The 18,713-nt window shown below is 42.2% G+C and overlaps 1 protein-coding gene and 1 non-coding gene across 2 annotated transcripts; both read left to right on the top strand.

Annotated features, from left to right (window-relative positions):
* Positions 1-242: 242 nt before the first annotated feature.
* EIF4G2 (eukaryotic translation initiation factor 4 gamma 2) lies at positions 243-12,876 on the top strand. Its single transcript, XM_064289453.1, has 24 exons — positions 243-419; positions 647-799; positions 931-1,071; positions 2,479-2,600; positions 2,937-3,002; positions 3,815-3,955; positions 4,519-4,621; positions 5,209-5,340; positions 5,429-5,495; positions 5,923-6,074; positions 6,346-6,456; positions 6,653-6,736; positions 6,825-6,923; positions 7,335-7,476; positions 7,575-7,735; positions 8,276-8,389; positions 8,998-9,123; positions 9,290-9,394; positions 9,490-9,705; positions 9,792-10,050; positions 10,377-10,581; positions 10,738-10,949; positions 11,037-11,158; positions 12,051-12,876. Exons 1-24 carry the CDS (start codon positions 243-245, stop codon positions 12,114-12,116), a joined length of 3,276 nt encoding a protein of 1,091 aa, XP_064145523.1. The 3' UTR covers positions 12,117-12,876.
* Positions 8,441-8,582, top strand: LOC111751261 (small nucleolar RNA SNORD97). Its single transcript, XR_002786351.1, has one exon. It is a non-coding gene; the product is annotated as a small nucleolar RNA SNORD97 (small nucleolar RNA).
* Positions 12,877-18,713: the final 5,837 nt, after the last annotated feature.

The following is an 18,713-nucleotide window of genomic DNA, read 5'->3' on the forward strand; positions in this document are numbered from 1 at the left end:
CCGGGCTCCGCAAACACTTCGGGAGAAGTCTGGCATATTCTGGGTGTTCCTCCGTGACCGAAGACCGGACACTCCTTTGGGGGAAAGCTGCTTCTTGTGCACACAAAGACAGACAATAAACCCCTTCCTTTCATCACTTTCTCATTCACTCTGCAAAAAGTGGCTAAGTAGGGAGCTGAGTAAAGCTTCCTTCACGCATTTGGGTACACTGTCTTGCCTTCCAGACACCCTCCACCCGAAGGATGCCAAAGCCTAGGGGCTGGAGCCGGGTACTGATTCCCGGCTCTGCGCCTGAGGGGCGTCAGGTCTCACACCTACAAGCCCGACTTCGGGAAGCCAGGCCAGCGAGGGAAAATCACGGGTCCTCGGGACACCAGAAAATCAGTGCTCTTACACGCCATCGACAGGAATCGGGTGGGGTAGAAGGGCGAATTTTCTTCCCATATTCCCGGTGAGAAAGAGAGATAGAGGGGAAAGGATGTTGTATAACTCGAGCATGGGATACGGATTCCGGGAACAAAGAGACTGGAGGAAGATGAGACAGCCACACCAACGCAGACTCACTCCAAAAGGCTCTCCGACTTTACGCAAGTCACCCACACCTCCACAGCGTTGAGTTTCCCTTACGCCACCGCCTTGGCCTCAGAGCCTTCGCGAATACGGCTTTGCGCACTGCGGCGGGGCTGCACCTCAACCGAGCTTAGCCTCTTGGCTCCTCCCCGCCGCCTTGCGCGGATTGGTGGCGGACATCATCCAGGCTGCTGATTGGGTAGTGAAAGAGCCATTCGGGACGGCTCTGGTGGGTTCGGCTGCCCCAGAGTGATAGTTCGGCTCCAGACACGCCTCAGCGCCAGCAGCGAGTCGGAGCTCTATGGAGGTGGCAGCGGGTGCCGGGTGGTGGCTGCAGCAGGGACCCCTCTGAACTGAGAGTTTCAAGCCGTCTCCGACTCCTTCCTCCCCCTTCCCTTCCCCTTTTTTGTTTTCTGTCCCCCTTCCCTTTCCCTTCCCCGTCCCCGACGACCGGATCCTGAGGAGGCAGCTGCAGTGGCAGCTGCTGAGTTCTCGGTGAAGGTGAGTGGAGACGCCGCTGCCGCTGAGTGGAGCGCTCTAAAATGGCCGCCGTTCCCTGGCTGGTTGTTCTTGAGTGGTACAAAATGGCGCCCGCAGGCGGAGCCGGGCGGGGCGACCCTCTTTAGCGGTTCTTACGCGCTTCTGGCACCTAGAAATTTTTCGCTTTTGTTCTCCAGTTTCTTTGTTGATGGAGTAGAAGGAAAACAGCAGCCTTGCCCGGCCTCGTCCTGTAGGGCCGAGGCAGACTGAAGCGCGGGTGTGATAGAACGAGGAGTGAGGGCGGCGGGCCCGCGCGCGTCGAGGCGAGGAGGGCACGGGACAGCGTAGCTTGGCCGGCGGTGAGGGCCTGGCCGTTGGCGCGGGACCAGCCGAGGTGCAGGAGTCTGGACCCCGGCCTCCCGGCGGGAGGAGGTATATAACACGGGGTTGGTGCCGGCTGGGAAGTGGCCGGGCTGCTCTTTGGCGTTCGGAAGGAGGGCCTTCCCGGCGGGCCCCACTGGGATGGGATGGGGGAGAAAATAGGGGTTTCTGTTCTTTTGTCAGCTGAGAAGGTAAGGGAGAGGCGGGTGTCAGTCCCGAGGGGATTTATGGGGTGGGAGGGGGCCCGCTTGCAGGCGGCGGGTGGGAAGGAGGCCGCCTTCCTGCCCCGAGAACAAAGAGCCGGTGCTGGGCCGGCGGGGGCGGCCTCCGCTCCTCCCCGCCGGCGACAGGAGCGCTCTTACGGCAGAGGGACCTGCGGCTTCGCGAGGAGACTGTCGGAAGCACTTCCCTAAGTCAATCCCGGGTGGGAGGGATCCACTGCTCTTTTGTTTCCAGGAAGGGAAAAATGGGGCGGAGGTTCCTGCTGCCATGTTGTGGCCCTGGTCTTCCGCCTGGCTAATGCCAGGCAGTGTTCATCCAGGTCCCTTCTCTCACGTCTTTCCAGATGTGCTTTGTGGGAAGGGCTTGAAAGAGTGAACAGTGAAGAAAACTGCCAAGCAATCTTTAGTTATTTTTTATCCAGTCTATTGGGCTGGTCTTTGAGGTGTTAACAATTACATTTTCCAGATAACGTGCCCGTGTTGATAGAATTAGACTGCTATTATTGATGTTAATGCTGGGTTTTAGAGGAGGTAGACTATGGTTTTTCTAAAAAGCCGTTTTGGGGGTGGTGTTACTAAGTTTATTTCTATGAAGGCTGTCCTTTGCATCCTGGAAAAAAAGGAAATTTCCAGGTGGCTAAGCAAAATGAGATTTTATTGTCCTTTTGTGCTTTGAGTGCCTTCTGTTTTAGTCTTGTGAGATCTGCAATGCAGTGGGGAAAAAGTTGAACCAACTGCAGTGCCAATATGTGAAATTATAATGGAATGAAAGCTTATAGATGTGTGTGTTAGTAGTGTCTAACTTTCGTGCTCTTTTTCATTCTAGGTTTTTCATTTGGCCCTTCCCCTCCCCTCCCCATCCATTAATATTATTCTTTTGAAGATTCTTCGTTGTCAAGCCGCCAAAGTGGAGAGTGCGATTGCAGAAGGGGGTGCTTCTCGTTTCAGGTACATGTGGGTTTATTTTTGAGGATCGTTTTGAAAAGACCAGTCTAAACCAGGAGTCACTACACCAAATAATTCTGACTTAATGTGGTGCAAATTTAATTAATAATGTGTTACATACGTTAAAAGAGGTCCTTAAATTTTTGCTGGCCGTCTTTTAATAAGCTGAAGAATAAATGTAATAAAATCAGTTGACTTTCCATTAGTCCCAAATTTAGTCTTTGTGGTGTAATTTCTGAAGTACAAAGTAATTGAACCTTCTTTCCATTTTGAGTGAGGCTTAATTGGGGTGTAGTAAAAAAAAAAAAAAAGGAAAAAAAATTTTTTTTTTTTTAATAGTGCTTCTTCGGACGGAGGAGGAAGTAGGGGTGCACCTCAGCACTATCCCAAGACTGCTGGCAACAGGTATCATAAATGTGTAAAAAACGAATGAATTTTTTTAATAGTGCATTTACAGTGAAAGTCTTTTCTAGTGCATAACAGTATAGATAATGTTATGGGTCAGGGTTTCTGTTAGATATCAGAAGTTTAGAATATCAGCTCTTGATTGTTCCAATCATCTAATGTCAGTTCAGGCCCACAAGCTGTTACTTTTTATCTTACTCCTTTGTTTTCACTGATGTTATTTTTGAAGTCAATAGGTTTTTATCCGTACTAATCGGTATTGGTAAATTGGTGTGCATGGAACATGGTCATAGTTCTACGGAATCATCTAGAAGTGTTGATTCTCAAGGTGTGGCTCCTGAAAAATCAGCATCATTAGCATTTCCTGGGAATTTTAACAAAGCAAATTCTTAAGCCCCACCCCAGATCTACTAAATTGGAAACTCTGGAGGTTAAAAGTTTTAACAAGCCCTTCAGGTGATTCAGAGCCTTAGTGGTGCAGTGGTTAAGAGCTATGGCTGCTAACCAAAAGGTCGACAGTTTGAATCCAGCAGCCACTCCTTGGAAACCCTGTGGGGCACTTCTACTCTGTCCTGTAGGATCACTATGAGTCAGAATCAACTCAGTGGCAACAGGTGCCTCCAGGTGATTCTGATGCACATCATGGTTTAAGAACTGCTGATCTCCAGAGTTGCTTAGTTGTGAGGGAAGTTAGCACCTTAACTGTGTTTTTTCTATTTAGAAGAGTTTCTTACAGTGTGTTACTTGGCATGTGACTGGATGCCATGTCTTTAGTTTTCTTAATTATAAATCTCTTTAATTTCATTAATTAGCGAGTTCCTGGGGAAAACCCCAGGGCAAAACGCTCAGAAATGGATTCCTGCACGAAGCACTAGACGAGATGACAACTCCGCAGCAAACAACTCCGCAAACGAAAAAGAACGACATGATGCAATCTTCAGGAAAGTAAGAGGGTAAGTTCACATAGGTCTGCCTTGTCCTTTAACCAAAGGAGAGAAGAAAGAAGACTGGATTAATTGTACTTCTCTCATGTAGGCAGTGCTACTGGGATTTAAAGAACAGGGTTTCAGAAGGCAATGTTGATAGCTTTTTAAGAATTATCTTAAATTGAAAAGCAGTGTTTTGGGGCCTACACTTGCTTTCAGCCATTGGGCTAAAACCCACAAACCTATTGTGCTGGCATTTTCCTTGCGTGGTGTGTTATCTAGTGAAGCAGGTCATCTAATGGTGTTTTGTTCTGGTTTAGCCTTGATGATAAGGATAAGGAGCCCTTTGTGCCCTGGACTTGGAGAAAGTGAGAAAGGTTTTTGTTGACTAGCTGGAGATCTCCCAGTCTGGTATACATGCATAATCTGACTAAAGTTTGTTTCAACATCCCTCTGGCTAGGTGGATAAGAAAGAATGTGATGTTAAAAGGAGGTGATAAAAGAAAAATCATCAAAATGTAAAAGCTATTTTTCAACTCAAAATAATTTTTGTGTATTGGGTAACGCTTAAAATGTTTCTTTTTTCCCAGCATACTAAATAAGCTTACTCCTGAAAAGTTCGACAAGCTATGCCTTGAGCTCCTCAATGTGGGTGTAGAGTCTAAACTCATCCTTAAAGGGGTCATACTGCTGGTAAGTTAAGTGTTAGTGCAAATATTTAACAAGCTCAAGTTTTGGGATTTAGGTCTTTTTTTATTATTATTATTTTAAACACTGAAAACCCTGAGGTGTAGCTAGGTACATGTATTTGAATACTGATGCTGATAAAAATAGAATCATTAACTTAATGTTTTAATTTTAGAGGTGGATTTTGTTTGTATTATGCTCGAAGAGTTAGACTGTCAGCAGGCCATCAATTTTTTCCCTCCTCCTCCTGTGGAAAACATCTTGGTCTTGGAAATAAATTATATGATACTTGATCCAAGACTCCAGAGCCTGTTTATGGTTTTGATATCCAAGATATTTTCAGGTGGGGGGTGTGGCTAGTATGAGATCTTTGTAATTGAATATTTTTTATGTATTGTAATAGCCAACCTTTAGGTGCTTTTACTCTTTGCCAACTGCTAAGCGTTTTGCAAGTATTATCTAATTCATACTGTAAACCTTAGGAGAGCGGTGTTCTCGTTCCCAAATTACAGTTGAGGCATAGAGAAGTTGTAGAAGAGGGGTTTTCAGAAAGATTTCACATTTAGTATTTTTTAAAATAATATTTTCTGTAGATTGTGGACAAAGCCTTAGAAGAGCCAAAGTATAGCTCATTGTATGCTCAGCTATGTCTGCGATTGGCAGAAGATGCACCAAACTTTGATGGCCCAGCAGCAGAGGGTCAAACAGGACAGAAGCAAAGCACAGTAAGTAAGAGTGGATTTGCTTATTTTTTAAGTTGCTTTTAAAGATTTTATTAAGAAAACTCCCAAATGTCTTTTGTGTTTCTGGCAGACATTCAGACGCCTCCTAATTTCAAAATTACAAGATGAATTTGAAAACAGAACCAGAAATGTTGATGGTAAGAATTGATATTTGATACTAAGGTGATGCAGTGGTTAAAGCACTCAGCTGCTAACTGTAAAGATAGGCAGTTCCAGCCCACCAGCTGCTCTGAGGGAGAAAGATGTGGCATTCTGCTTCTGTAAAGATTTACAGCCCTTGAAAACCTATGGGGCAGTTGTACTCTGTCCTATAGGATCGCTGTGAGTCCTAATCAGCTCTACGGCGGTGGGTTTATTTTTTTGGTTTGGTGGTATAATAGCTGCAATAGTGGATTTTGACATACCAATGATCATGAAGATAGCGCAGTACCAGGCAGTGTTTCCTTCAGTTATACGTAAGGTTGCCATGAGTCAGAACTGACTTAATGGCAGCCGATAACATCTGTGTATATTTTCAGCTTAATTCTGAATGTTGACTTGATCCATTGTTTTTTTCTTATTCAGTCTATGATAAGCGTGAAAATCCCCTCCTCCCCGAGGAGGAGGAACAGAGAGCCATTGCTAAGATCAAGATGTTGGGGAACATCAAATTCATTGGAGAACTTGGCAAGCTTGATCTTATTCATGAATCTATCCTTCATAAGTGCATCAAAACAGTAAGTACGACTGGGAATTTAGGTAGTCGCTGATACATCATTATTTAAGGAAACGAATCAATTAAAATTGCATTGAACCATCTGGGTTGACTAAATATTTTAGATGGCCAGTAAATCTGGCACCTAGAGCAACACTTACTTAAATGTTGTAGAGCAGTATATTCTAGAGACTGTTGAGTGTATCATGTGAACATTAAGGAAAAGAAATTACATCTAAATCAGGATATCTGTAAGATTTCTGTCAGCATGTGACTTTTATTTTTTTTGGTAGCTTTTGGAAAAGAAGAAGAGAGTCCAACTCAAGGATATGGGAGAGGATTTGGAGTGCCTCTGTCAGATAATGAGGACAGTGGGACCTAGATTAGATCATGAACGAGCCAAGGTGTGTATTTTGCTCCATGAAAATGGTATAGTTTTTTGTCTTAATTTTATGCCTTAAACAGTGTATTTTTGTGACATGGGGGATTGTCGTATTTAGTCATTAAGCTTCATTATAATCCGGAAAGAAGCCTTAAAACCTTAACTAGTACGTATTTGCTTTAGTGATTTCTTCCAATAATGTATTTTTCCTTTATCAGTCCTTAATGGATCAGTACTTTGCCCGAATGTGCTCCTTGATGTTAAGTAAGGAATTGCCAGCGAGGATTCGCTTCCTGCTGCAGGTAAAGCTGGTTTCTTTAAATATGTTGTTAAGCTAACTTTCCTGTTTAAGAATATTAGAGTAAAACTTACACTGTTTTTAAATTAAAGGATACGGTAGAGTTGCGAGAACACCATTGGGTTCCTCGCAAGGCTTTTCTTGACAATGGACCAAAGACGATCAATCAAATCCGTCAAGATGCAGTAAAAGTAAGATACTTATTTTTTTATTTTGCACAGTGGGTTTTTAAGCATTGTTACAGTGGTAGCATGGGGATCCTACTGACAATTCTGCGTAAAGGTTTGAGGACAACAACTCTTACTGGTGGTGGTTAACGTTTTGCATGGGTTGACATAGTGGCTGCAGTGATGGGCTCAATCAAGCACGGTAATGATTGTGATAATGGCGAGGGATCAGGCAGTGTTACTTTGTAAATAGGGTAGCTCTGAGTTGGAACTGACTGAACAGCACCTAACAGCAACATGTTTGGGAAGAAGATATTTACCGAAATGATACAATACTGACATTCTAGAAGTTTTTCTTTGGTTTTCCCAATATAAGGAGTTTTAGTTTTAAGTGATGTCCAGAGACAAAAGTGCTTATTCACTTTATTTCCAAAGGATCTAGGAGTGTTTATTCCTGCTCCTATGGCTCAAGGGATGAGAAGTGACTTCTTTCTGGAGGGACCGTTTATGCCACCCAGGATGAAAATGGATAGGGACCCACTTGGAGGACTTGCTGATATGTTTGGACAAATGCCAGGTGATTTTGAACAAGACAGTCATTTGGTTAAACTATAAAATCAGTTTAACATTTTAACGGTAGTAGAGTTTAAGAGTTGTATGTGTATGTGTTTTAAGGTAGCGGAATTGGTACTGGTCCAGGAGTTATCCAGGATAGATTTTCACCCACCATGGGGCGTCATCGTTCAAATCAACTCTTCAACGGCCATGGGGGACACATCATGCCTCCCACACAGTCGCAGTTTGGAGAGATGGGAGGCAAGTTTATGAAAAGCCAGGTAAGAAAACATTTAGAAATGTTTAGGCAACAAGTGTTAAACCCTGGACACATAGGTGGTTTTAGTTTTGATTTTAAAATGCAGATATTTTAGGGGTGTGTGTGTGTTTCTAGGAAACCCTGGTGGCGTAGTGGTTAAGTGCTACGGCTGCTAACCAAAGGGTCAGCAGTTCAAATCCTCCAGGCACTCTTTGGAAACTCTATGGGGCAGTTCTACTCTGTCCTGTAGGGTCGCTATGTGTTGAAATTGACTCAACAGCATTGGGTTTGGTTTTGGTTTGGTGTGTTTCTAAACCAAATGTACATGTGTGGTAGTTAATTTCAAACTGGGTGAAATGCTTATCCTTAAGATTAGTGAAGTATTAGTAAAATCACATCACTTTATTTGACAGGTTAGATTTTTATTCTTCCCTATTTGATCTTTTATTTTCTTAGGACGAATTCGGTTAAGCTTTTCTCATGGCTTGGCTCATCCCTCTGGTACTTACATGATTTGTGGACTCTTTTTTATCTGGACTTTCTTTCTCTCTTTCTGAAATAGGGGCTAAGCCAGCTCTACCATAACCAGAGTCAGGGACTCTTATCCCAGCTGCAAGGACAGTCGAAGGATATGCCACCTCGGTTTTCTAAGAAAGGACAGCTTAATGCAGATGAGGTACATTTGCCTATGTTACTTACATATTGTAGTTGTTGATTTAGAAACCTATTGCCCGATGATTATAAAAAGACGCGTTATTAAGAGGACTTAAGCTGGAGTTCTTTACCTCATTTCTCTCTTTTCTGCACTTCTTTTTCTTTCTTTGGATGTCCAGCGTCCTATGAGCGAAGATTATGAGATATGAGGGCAAGTCTCTTAGAGTCTTTGGTTAGAGCAAGGGAAATGGTTTTCAAGGTTTTGCTGTGGTATCCTTGTAAGTAGGGTGACTGAACTAAGAGTAAAGCAAGACATTTTCTAAACTGTAGTCAAATCTGCTGGTTTTTATTTGAATATTTTAGTTACTCTAGGAGAATTCTGTTAACAAATATGAGACTTAATGATGGTACTTTATTCTTGTTTGGAACAGATCTTTTGTCGTCTTGCCAGAAATGAAACCTGGCATGGAGTCACCTGGTTCTTAGAGAAGCTTGTATTTCTTCCCTAGATGATGATAATTTTATTTGTATATATTGGATCAATTTTAGGGTGTTGGAATGTTACACTTGATGTTAGCCAACTGCACACTGTTAACTTGGATACCTGTTTTGATTTGCTTTCAATTCCAGATTAGCCTGAGGCCTGCTCAGTCTTTCCTAATGAATAAAAATCAAGTGCCAAAGCTTCAGCCCCAGATAACTATGATTCCTCCTAGTGCACAGCCACCACGCACTCAGACACCTCCTCTGGGACAGGTATGGGCTCTAGTATGACAACAGTTTCTGTTGTTCCCAGTACTAGAGATAGGTTTTATTTAATTTACTGGTTTTTTTTTTTTTTTTTTTTTTTTTTTTTTTTTTTTTTTTTTACTCCAAGCTCCTTTTATTAAACATTAATAGCTGTTATGTTGCTGTTTTTTAGACACCTCAGCTTGGTCTCAAAACTAATCCACCACTTATACAGGAAAAGCCTGCCAAGACCAGCAAAAAGCCACCTCCATCAAAGGAAGAACTACTTAAGTTAACTGTAGGTTTCATGTAACTCCATAAATATTTTCTAATCCGTGAAGTACATTTGGGATAGGGAAAACACTAAAGATAATTGCGTGGTGTTCTTTTCAGGAAACTGTTGTGACTGAGTATCTCAATAGTGGAAATGCAAATGAGGCTGTCAGTGGCGTAAGAGAAATGAGGGCCCCTAAACACTTTCTTCCTGAGATGTTAAGCAAAGTAATCATCCTGTCATTAGATAGAAGCGATGAAGATAAAGAAAAAGCAAGTTCTTTGATCAGTTTACTCAAACAGGAGGGGATAGCCACAAGCGACAACTTCATGCAGGTAGAACACTTTTCTTTATTTTGTGACAAGGACTTCTGTCATTCAGGTTTGGAAACTAATAAACTGTGTTTTGTATTTTTTACAAGGCTTTCCTGAATGTATTGGACCAGTGCCCCAAACTGGAGGTTGACATCCCTTTGGTGAAATCTTATTTAGCACAGTTTGCAGCTCGTGCCATCATTTCAGAGCTGGTGAGCATTTCAGAACTAGCTCAACCACTGGAAAGTGGCACCCATTTTCCTCTCTTCTTACTCTGCCTTCAGCAGTTAGCTAAATTACAAGATCGAGAATGGTTGACAGAACTTTTTCAACAAAGCAAAGTCAATATGCAGAAAATGCTTCCAGGTAAGAGAATGTGGGGGTTCTTTGCTTTAGAATTTTTATTACCTTGAGTAGATTTACATAGTTTACACACCGTCTTATTAGCCTGTCCAAATAATGGTTAACATTATCGCAAATAGATTATATAAAAAGAAGAGGTCCATTATTGTTCACCATTTTTATTTGATCCATATGTTAGAGTTTTAGTTGCTGGGTTGGGTTCGTTTGTTTTCCTTCTCTTACATGAATCTTGGATATTTGGGAACTCATTTGTAAAGCTTCTTCTCTGAATAGCCTACCTGGGTAAAAATGAACCATCTGATGACACAGAATAACTTTGTCTCTTTCAGAAATTGATCAGAATAAGGACCGCATGTTGGAGATTTTGGAAGGAAAGGGACTGAGTTTCTTATTCCCACTCCTCAAACTAGAGAAGGAACTGTTAAAGCAAATAAAGTTGGATCCATCCCCTCAAACCATATACAAATGGATTAAAGATAACATCTCTCCCAAACTTCATGTAGATAAAGGATTTGTGAACATCTTAATGACTAGGTAAGATGACACAATTGTGGTTTTCTGTTTACAGTGTAGAGTTAAAGTTGTTTTATTTACTAGAAAAAAGACTACAAAGGGGACTGGTTTTTTGTTTGTTTTTTAAACTGCAAAACTCACTCTTGGGTACTAACTACTTTTATTGTTTCTGTCCAGCTTCTTACAGTATATTTCTAGTGAAGTAAACCCACCCAGTGATGAAACAGATTCTTCCTCTGCTCCTTCCAAAGAACAATTAGAGCAGGAGAAACAACTCCTGCTTTCTTTCAAGCCAGTAATGCAGAAGTTCCTTCATGATCATGTTGATCTTCAAGTCAGTGCTCTGTATGCTCTTCAGGTGCACTGCTACAACAGCAACTTCCCAAAAGGTGAGAGGACCAGTAACAGAAGAGTGCTGGGTGTGGCAGGGTTCTTAAACAGCATGCTAAGTAATCTGATCACACTTTATTTTTTAGGCATGTTACTCCGCTTTTTTGTTCACTTTTATGACATGGAAATTATTGAAGAAGAAGCTTTCTTGGCTTGGAAAGAAGATATAACCCAAGAGTTTCCAGGGAAAGGCAAGGCTTTGTTCCAGGTAAATTTTACTTTTTTTAGAGAAATTTGTATGCATCATCCTGCACTATGCAAGCTGTGGTTAAGTAGTCAGCGGCAGCCAAGTGAGGTAAAGCTATGAAATGAAATCATGCTTCAATCCTAGTGGTGCATAAGATGTTAGAGGTAACATTTTTTTAGGAGTAAAGCTGCTTGCACGAACTTAGTATGCAAGTTGCATTTAAGCTTCTTAAAAAAAAAAAAACTTCAGTAAGAGATTGTTTCTGATTTTCTATCTTGAGTGGAATTCTACCACTAGGAGAAGAACAGAATACAGTAGGGGTCCAAAACTCAACAGTGTGCAGTAATTACCTGAAGAGTAGTTTAAATGTAGGTTTCAGGCCTGCTCCCAGAGATTTTGATTCACTAGGTCTGTGGTACACATCCCAGGTGATTTTCATACCGGTATTCTAGAGGGCCAAGCAGTATTTTCACCATTAAAGTTCACAAACTAGCTTCTTGAGAGTTAGTTTGTCTTCAGAGAATCTGATCAGTAATTCTGGGGTGGAACTAGAAAGAAGCTTTTTAGAAATACCTCTCCACCCACCCTGTAGTACTACTAACATTCAGGTCTGTCCTTTACTAAAATGATGCTGAACTGTAACTAGAGCAGTGTCATTCTTCAGCCACTTGGGCTAACTGGCCATAAACAGCTTGGAAATGCAAATAACAACCTTTTATAATTTAAAGCTAAAATATAAAAAGTAGGTTTGAAGCATGTTCTGAACTCTGTTTTCGATTACAAAATGTGTGTTGTACCGTCTAGAATTTTTGTTTTTGGGCAGATTGCTAGTTAAATTCTGAATCAGAATTTCTGCTTTGAGTTTTTGTTTTAAAATACAACTTATTCGTTAAATAACAAATCTAATTTCTAGGTGAATCAGTGGTTAACCTGGCTAGAAACTGCTGAAGAAGAAGAATCAGAGGAAGAAGCTGACTAAACAACCAGCCAAAGCCTTAAATTGTGCAAAACATACTGTTGCTATGATGTAACTGCATTTGACCTAACCACTGCGAAAATTCATTCCGCTGTAACGTTTTCACAATATTTAAAGCAGAAGCACGTCAGTAGGATTTCCTTCTGCGTAAGGTTTTTTTGTAGTGTAATGTCTTAATCATAGTCTACCATCAAATATTTTAGGAGTATCTTTAATGTTTAGATAGTATATTAGCAGCATGCAATAATTACATCATAAGTTCTCAAGCAGAGGCAGTCTATTGCAAGGACCTTCTTTGCTGCCAGTTATCATAGGCTGTTTTAAGTTAGAAAACTGAATAGCAACACTGAATACTGTAGAAATGCACTTTGCTCAGTAATACTTGAGTTGTTGCAATATTTGATTATCCATTGGTTGTTACAGAAAAATTCTTAACTGTAATTGATGGTTGTTGCCGTAATAGTATATTGCCTGTATTTCTACCTCTAGTAATGGGCTTTATGTGCTAGATTTTAATATCCTTGAGCCTGGGCAAGTGCACAAGTCTTTTTAAAAGAAACATGGTTTACTTGCACAAAACTGATCAGTTTTGAGAGATCGTTAATGCCCTTGAAGTGGTTTTTGTGGGTGTGAAACAAATGGTGAGAATTTTAATTGGTCCCTCTTATTATAGTATTGAAATTAAGTCTACTTAATTTATCAAGTCATGTTCATGCCCTGATTTTATATACTTGTATCTATCAATAAACATTGTGATACTTGATGTAGTTGTGTGTGGCTTCATATAGCATTTACAAATGGATGGAGGATTGTTTGTTTTGAAGTAGGAGGCCTCTCTTACTAGTTTGAAGATTTGCGGATTTTACTTTTTTTTTTAGTTGTGCTTTAGGTGAAAGTTTACAGCTCAAGTTAATTTCTCATACAAAAACTTAACATATTGTTGTGTGACCCTAGTTGCAATCCCTATAATGTGACAGCACACTCCCCCTTTTCACCCTGTGTGTCTTGTGTCTGTTCCACCCACTCCTTTGCCTTCTCAACCCGCCTCCAGACAGGAGCTGCCCGTTTAGTCCCATGTATCTACTTGAACTAAGAAACAGTCTTCGGGAGTTATTTTACATCTTATAGTCCAGTCTAATCTGTCTGAAGAGTTGGTTTCAGGAATGGTTTTAGTTATGGGTTGACAGTCCAGGGGCCATGTCTTTGGGGTTCCCCTAGTCTCAGACCTTTAAGTCTTTTTACTAGTATTTGAGCTCTGCACCATACTTTTCTCCTGCTTTGTCAGGGACTCTGTTGTGTTCCCTGTCAGGGTAGTCACTGGTGATAGTCAGGCTGATGGTGTCTCAGATTTATGTGAACCTTTCGTGTCTTGGGCTAGTATTTTCCTTCTGTCTGGTGTTCATTCTCCTTTGCTCCAGGTGGGTTGGGACCAACTGATGCATCTTTAGATGGCTGCTTGATCCCAGATGCCACTCACCAAAGTGGGATGCAGAACATCTTATTAAACTTTTAAGTCAGTTGACCTAGGTGGTCCCCAGACCCCTGCCCCTGCTATTCTGTCCTTCAAAGCATTTGGTTGTGTTCAGGAGGGACTTTACATTCTCAATCAAATTCCATCTTAACGAGACATGAGATTCAAGGTTGTTATTCCTTGGGTCAGGTCACTAGAACTAACCAATATGAGGCAATTCCTGTATGCTGAGATCGTAAGTCTCATGAATTGGAAAGATATTGATGTGCAGAGCAACAAAATTTGGTGGCGTGTATTTTTTTCATGTTCATGAAATACAAGGTGAACTCTTAATAGCCAACCACTCTGGTGGCCAAAGTAAGCATAACTGTCTTAGAGGCATCGTTCCCAGTAACTATGCCTGAATTCCCAGGAAGATTCCCAGTATTCCAGTAACCTTGCTTGACTGATTGAACTGAACCTCTGCGTGGAAGTTAAGATGTATTTAGAAACTAAAAAACATTTGCCCATACCCGAACACCCATCCCCTGGCTGACCAGCCCTGGAACATTTTGGCAAGTCTAGGCTTCCTTGGCTTGAGGGGGGGTTTTTGAGAACATGTACCTCTGGAGTCCTGGTTGCTGACCTAGCACCTAAGAGCAATCTATAATTGGTTTGGGGAGAGCCTCAAGGAGTTCAGCAGCTCATCATCCATACTGCTGAACCAGATAGAACCTTCAGTGTTGGAAGGGGCTCTGTACAGTGGTGGGTAAAGCCAGAATCCTTATGACCTGTTAGAGCTGGAGAAAGTAGTAGCTCTTGATATGTACTAAAGCAGTCATCTTCACCAGAATCTTAATAGGGAAAAAGTTTAGATAAGCATTTGTAGCTATTGATGGATATCGCAAATACAGCAAAATTAAGGCTAACCAAAGGTCTGTATAAACTGATGGTAAAATTTCAGGAAACTGACTTTGCAAGGCTATAAAAATAAAGGGGAGCTGTAAATTGTTTTATTACTGGCCTGTTCTGCCTAACCCCCCAAGGCAGAAATTTTTTTAATACAGCAAGTGTGATTGAAGAGGGGTCTTGGCTACTCAATTCAGCTTGGTGTCCATGATTCTCCCAAGTCAGCTAGAGGACTGGTCTGAAAGGAGTCTTTGAAGTAGTCCAGGTGTGCAGTGATTTGTCCTTGGTTGCAGGAGAGTATGCTTTCATCCCCACCATGGCTCAAGAAGGACTCAAAAACTCATTGACCTCTTACAGAAGATGCAACACTCCCATCTTGTTCCAGAGACACTGAACAGTATTGTATGTGCTTAAGAGCTGCAGATGCTAAACGAAGCAGTTCAAATCCATCAGCTGCTCCTTGGAAACCCTATGGGGCAGTTTTACTCTGTCCTGTAGGGTTGCTAAGAATCAGAATCGACTTCATGGCAATGTGTTTGGTTTAGTTTTGGTACTATGGAGGGGCACTGTTTGGGTGTACTTGCACATACTTTGCTTGAATGCCCTGTAGTGTTCTTCAGCATGCAGATAAACGATGACTATAAGATTCCACATCTTTTCTGTCCCCAATTTCTGCTTTCCTTTCCATGTAGCAAAACTAGAGTTGTGTATGTCCACTTTGCCAACTCCCATTTTTTCCCATTCCCAAACCTCAGTAAGATTACACTTCCTTGCACACCTATACCAAATGTTTTTCAAGGTGATCAATAACTCCAGTCATCAATAATATCCAGTGGGTTTGATCATCCTATAGGTGGGATTTGACAGTTAATTTTTCTTGTGACTGCTCACTTGTTTCCAGAACACCCTGCTGTTGGTTTTCTTTCTACGTCACTGGCCCTTCCTACTCTCCAATAGCATATTCCTGATCTCTAAAAAACGCCTTTCCCATTGTTTGGCTCTGTCAAACCCTACATCCAATCCATCATATCCTGTTTGCCTTCAAGACATCCAAAGCCTCTTCAACTGTCACTCTCGTTTGTTGCCGAGATACCACAATAGCCTTAACTAGACTCCTTGTTTAACCCTTGCTCTTTATTCAGTCTCAACACTGCAGTCAGAAAAGAAATCATTTTAAAAAAGAAAACTGCCAATTCAAAACCTGCCAAATGGCTTTCTGCCTAATTAGATTTTTTCTGATCTAATTTCTTAACCACTGGCCCTCATTCTGCTGCAGCCACACTGGCCTTCTTGGAGTTCCTGGGACATGCTGGACATGCCTGGGAGCATTGGAGGCTTTCTGTTCATACCTCACCCCCACCCCATAACTGAGTGAATGACTGACTGTCTCACGTTAGGTCCTGGCTAAAATGTCACTTATTAGGAAGGTTACCATTGTCTACCTTATTTTAAAATGTAACTCAACACATATTCTTAACCCTCCTCCCCGTTTTATGTATCTCCATGTCTGTCATCCGACATACTACGTGTTTATATCTGACTCCCTCCAGAATGTGGAGAGCATGAAATGTCTGTGTTTTGTTCACTGCTGAATCCCCAGCGCCTGGAAGAGTGCCCAGCACACGGTAAGCATCCAAATACTTGTTAAATCATGATTTAATGACATTATCCTACATGGCAGGATCTGGACCTAGTAAAGGAAGAACTAATGGAAAGAACTCAAACTCTGGAGTTCTTACAGATCTAGGGTTAATCTCTGCCAATTAGCAGTGTAATCTTAGGCAAGATATTTCATTTCTCTGAGATTTATTTTGAAAATGGGGCTAATACTTAACTTACAAATGGCCACGAGGGCTAAGTAAGGTAAAATGTGAAAGTCAGTAGCATGTAGATGTGAATGTTTTGTGAATCTTCTCAGTAGCTTTTCCAAGTGGCACAGTGGTAAAGTGCTCAGCTGCTAACTGAAAGGTCAGCAGTTCAAACCCTCCAGCCGCTCGGTAGGAGAAAGATGTGGCAGTCTGCTTCCATTAAGATAACAGCCTTTGGAGCCCCGTGGAGTAGTTCTACTCTGTTCTATAGAGTCCATACGAGTTGGAATCAATTCGATGGCAATGGGTTTAATTTGGGTTTGGTCCCAATAAGAACTGCCTCCATCCTCTGAGCTTCTGAGATCACCGGTAAAATCCAATGAGTATTTCTTGGTCTTATTTGACCTATCAAAAGCATTCAACAGTTGATTACTTCCTCTTTCCTGTGTTGTTTATTTTCCTCTCAGGCTTCTCCTCAGTTTTCCCTCAAGGCCCTCTTTCATAGCCTGACGCCTGAGTTGCTGTTCTTTTCCTCCCTTAACACTATCACTATCACTCACTCCTGTACCTCCAATTACCAAGGAGATGCCTGACAAAGCAGAGAGCAACAAAACAGGATGCTGAAGTCACACAGGCTGCCCAGACTTGCCTGTCCCTTACCCTCACCTTCACTCCAGGACCTCCATACCCATCTGGAGTTCATTCCAGGAAGATGGAATATAACAAGATGTGGGTGAGAAATCCTCAAGCCACAGAGGGCAATGCAGATCAGGAGTGCTGTCTCTGTAGCACCCCCTTTCTGCCTTCCAGGAGACGGCCCTTTTGGCAGATAGGATAAAAACCAGTTGTCGTCTAGTTGGCTCCCATGACAGCCTCGTGTGTCAGAGTAGAACTCTGCTCCATAGGGTCTTCTATGACTGATTTTTCAGAAGTAGATCACCAGGCCTGGGTGGGCTTTCATAAGAAAAATATGTGGATGTTCCCCCAGCAAGTACAGATTTGTAACGATATACAACCATAAATACTCAAAGTGTAGTCTTTGGATGAGCGTCACTGGGGAGCTTGTTGGAAATGCAGAATATCTGGTCCCACTCCTGACCTACTGGATCAGAATCCCTAGATGATTTCTCAGCACATTAAAGTTTGCAAAGTGCTCATCTACAATATAATTGACCCAGATGCCTTTGCTGACCACTAGGCTTGTACTTCCTTCCCACTAAAAGTGGCCCTGGGCTCTCAGCTTCTATTTAATTGAGAAGCAAGTATATACTTCCATATTTTCCTACCAACGAAACCACCAACTTGTCAACTATAACACCCACATGTGATTCCCTTCCATTTAATATGGATGAAGGGTCCTAGCATTTTACCAAAGGCCAAGCCCTCTCATGCTCGGACCCCACTCTCTGGAGCCAAATAACCACAAGGCATTTGCAAGTGCAACTGCAGGGAACCAGGGCTCGCTGGCCATAGCTCAGCTGTCATTGAGAGCATGCTACCCGTCATGTGCCAACTGAGTGCTTCAAAGCTGCCTTGAATTAGAATTTTAAATGAGATCAGATGTTTGCAATGTGAGATTCAGTAAGGAAGAGTCTGTGAGTCATCCTGGAGAATCCAAAGGGTGGAAAACTGAGTTCTGCAATATCTGTGAACCATGAAAAAGGAGGATGGATGCACCTGGTTCCAATGGTAGAGAGTTCTGGCTAGAACCAGTGAGGGGGCTGCTGCAGGCTACTGAAGCAAGGTTTTAGCATCCATCAAACCAACCGCAGCATTTGTCCCTCACATAGTTGCTCATTGCCAAGGAATATGCATGCAGACATTTTCCAAAACTCAAATATCAAGTAGAGACCTTTGGCCCAAGGGCACTCCTTAGCATTGCTTTAGCCACCACTCCACACAGATGGCAGCAGGAGGTGTGATACGCGAGGAGCCTGTTTACGCCTAGGCACACATGCAGGCCAGGACAATCAGCTGCAGGCAGAGGCAGGAAATTAAGTCTCCACTTCTCTCCAGTTAAGGAAATCAGAGTACCAGCTCCCACTGGAGAAATCACAGCAGTATTGTTTTAAAGAACAAACCGTCTAGGAGAGAACAAAGATTTTGGCATTGATCCCTATCTGGAGAAGATGCTATCATACATACTCCACCCCACTTAGATGAATCCAGCCTATTTGGGACTAAAGATCAAACTTACAGGTTGCCAGAGGAGTGATGTTCCAGTAGTTAGACTAACACTTAATGCCTTCATAATTGTTAAAATAGAACAACAGAGTGGTTTCTAAGAAACAGCATCCTTACAATTTGCAGCCACATGGAGAGCCTGGCAGCACATTTGCTGATGGCCACCATGTCTCGGAATGGGCACCTGGACTCAAACCAAATGGCTGCCATTCACAGTCCAAGGGTAAACGTGACTCCAACAAAAAGAAT

Source organism: Loxodonta africana, chromosome 7 (assembly GCF_030014295.1).
Source record: "Loxodonta africana isolate mLoxAfr1 chromosome 7, mLoxAfr1.hap2, whole genome shotgun sequence".
Taxonomy (NCBI): Eukaryota; Metazoa; Chordata; class Mammalia; order Proboscidea; family Elephantidae; genus Loxodonta; species Loxodonta africana.

Coding starts and splice junctions, on each gene's coding strand:
- EIF4G2 (XM_064289453.1), top strand. CDS start 243: ATGCCAAAGCCTAGGGGCTGGAGCCGGGTACTGATTCCCGGCTCTGCG. Junction 5,341..5,428: donor CAGGACAGAAGCAAAGCACA/GTAAGTAAGAGT, acceptor TGTTTCTGGCAG/ACATTCAGACGCCTCCTAAT. Junction 6,457..6,652: donor TAGATCATGAACGAGCCAAG/GTGTGTATTTTG, acceptor TTCCTTTATCAG/TCCTTAATGGATCAGTACTT.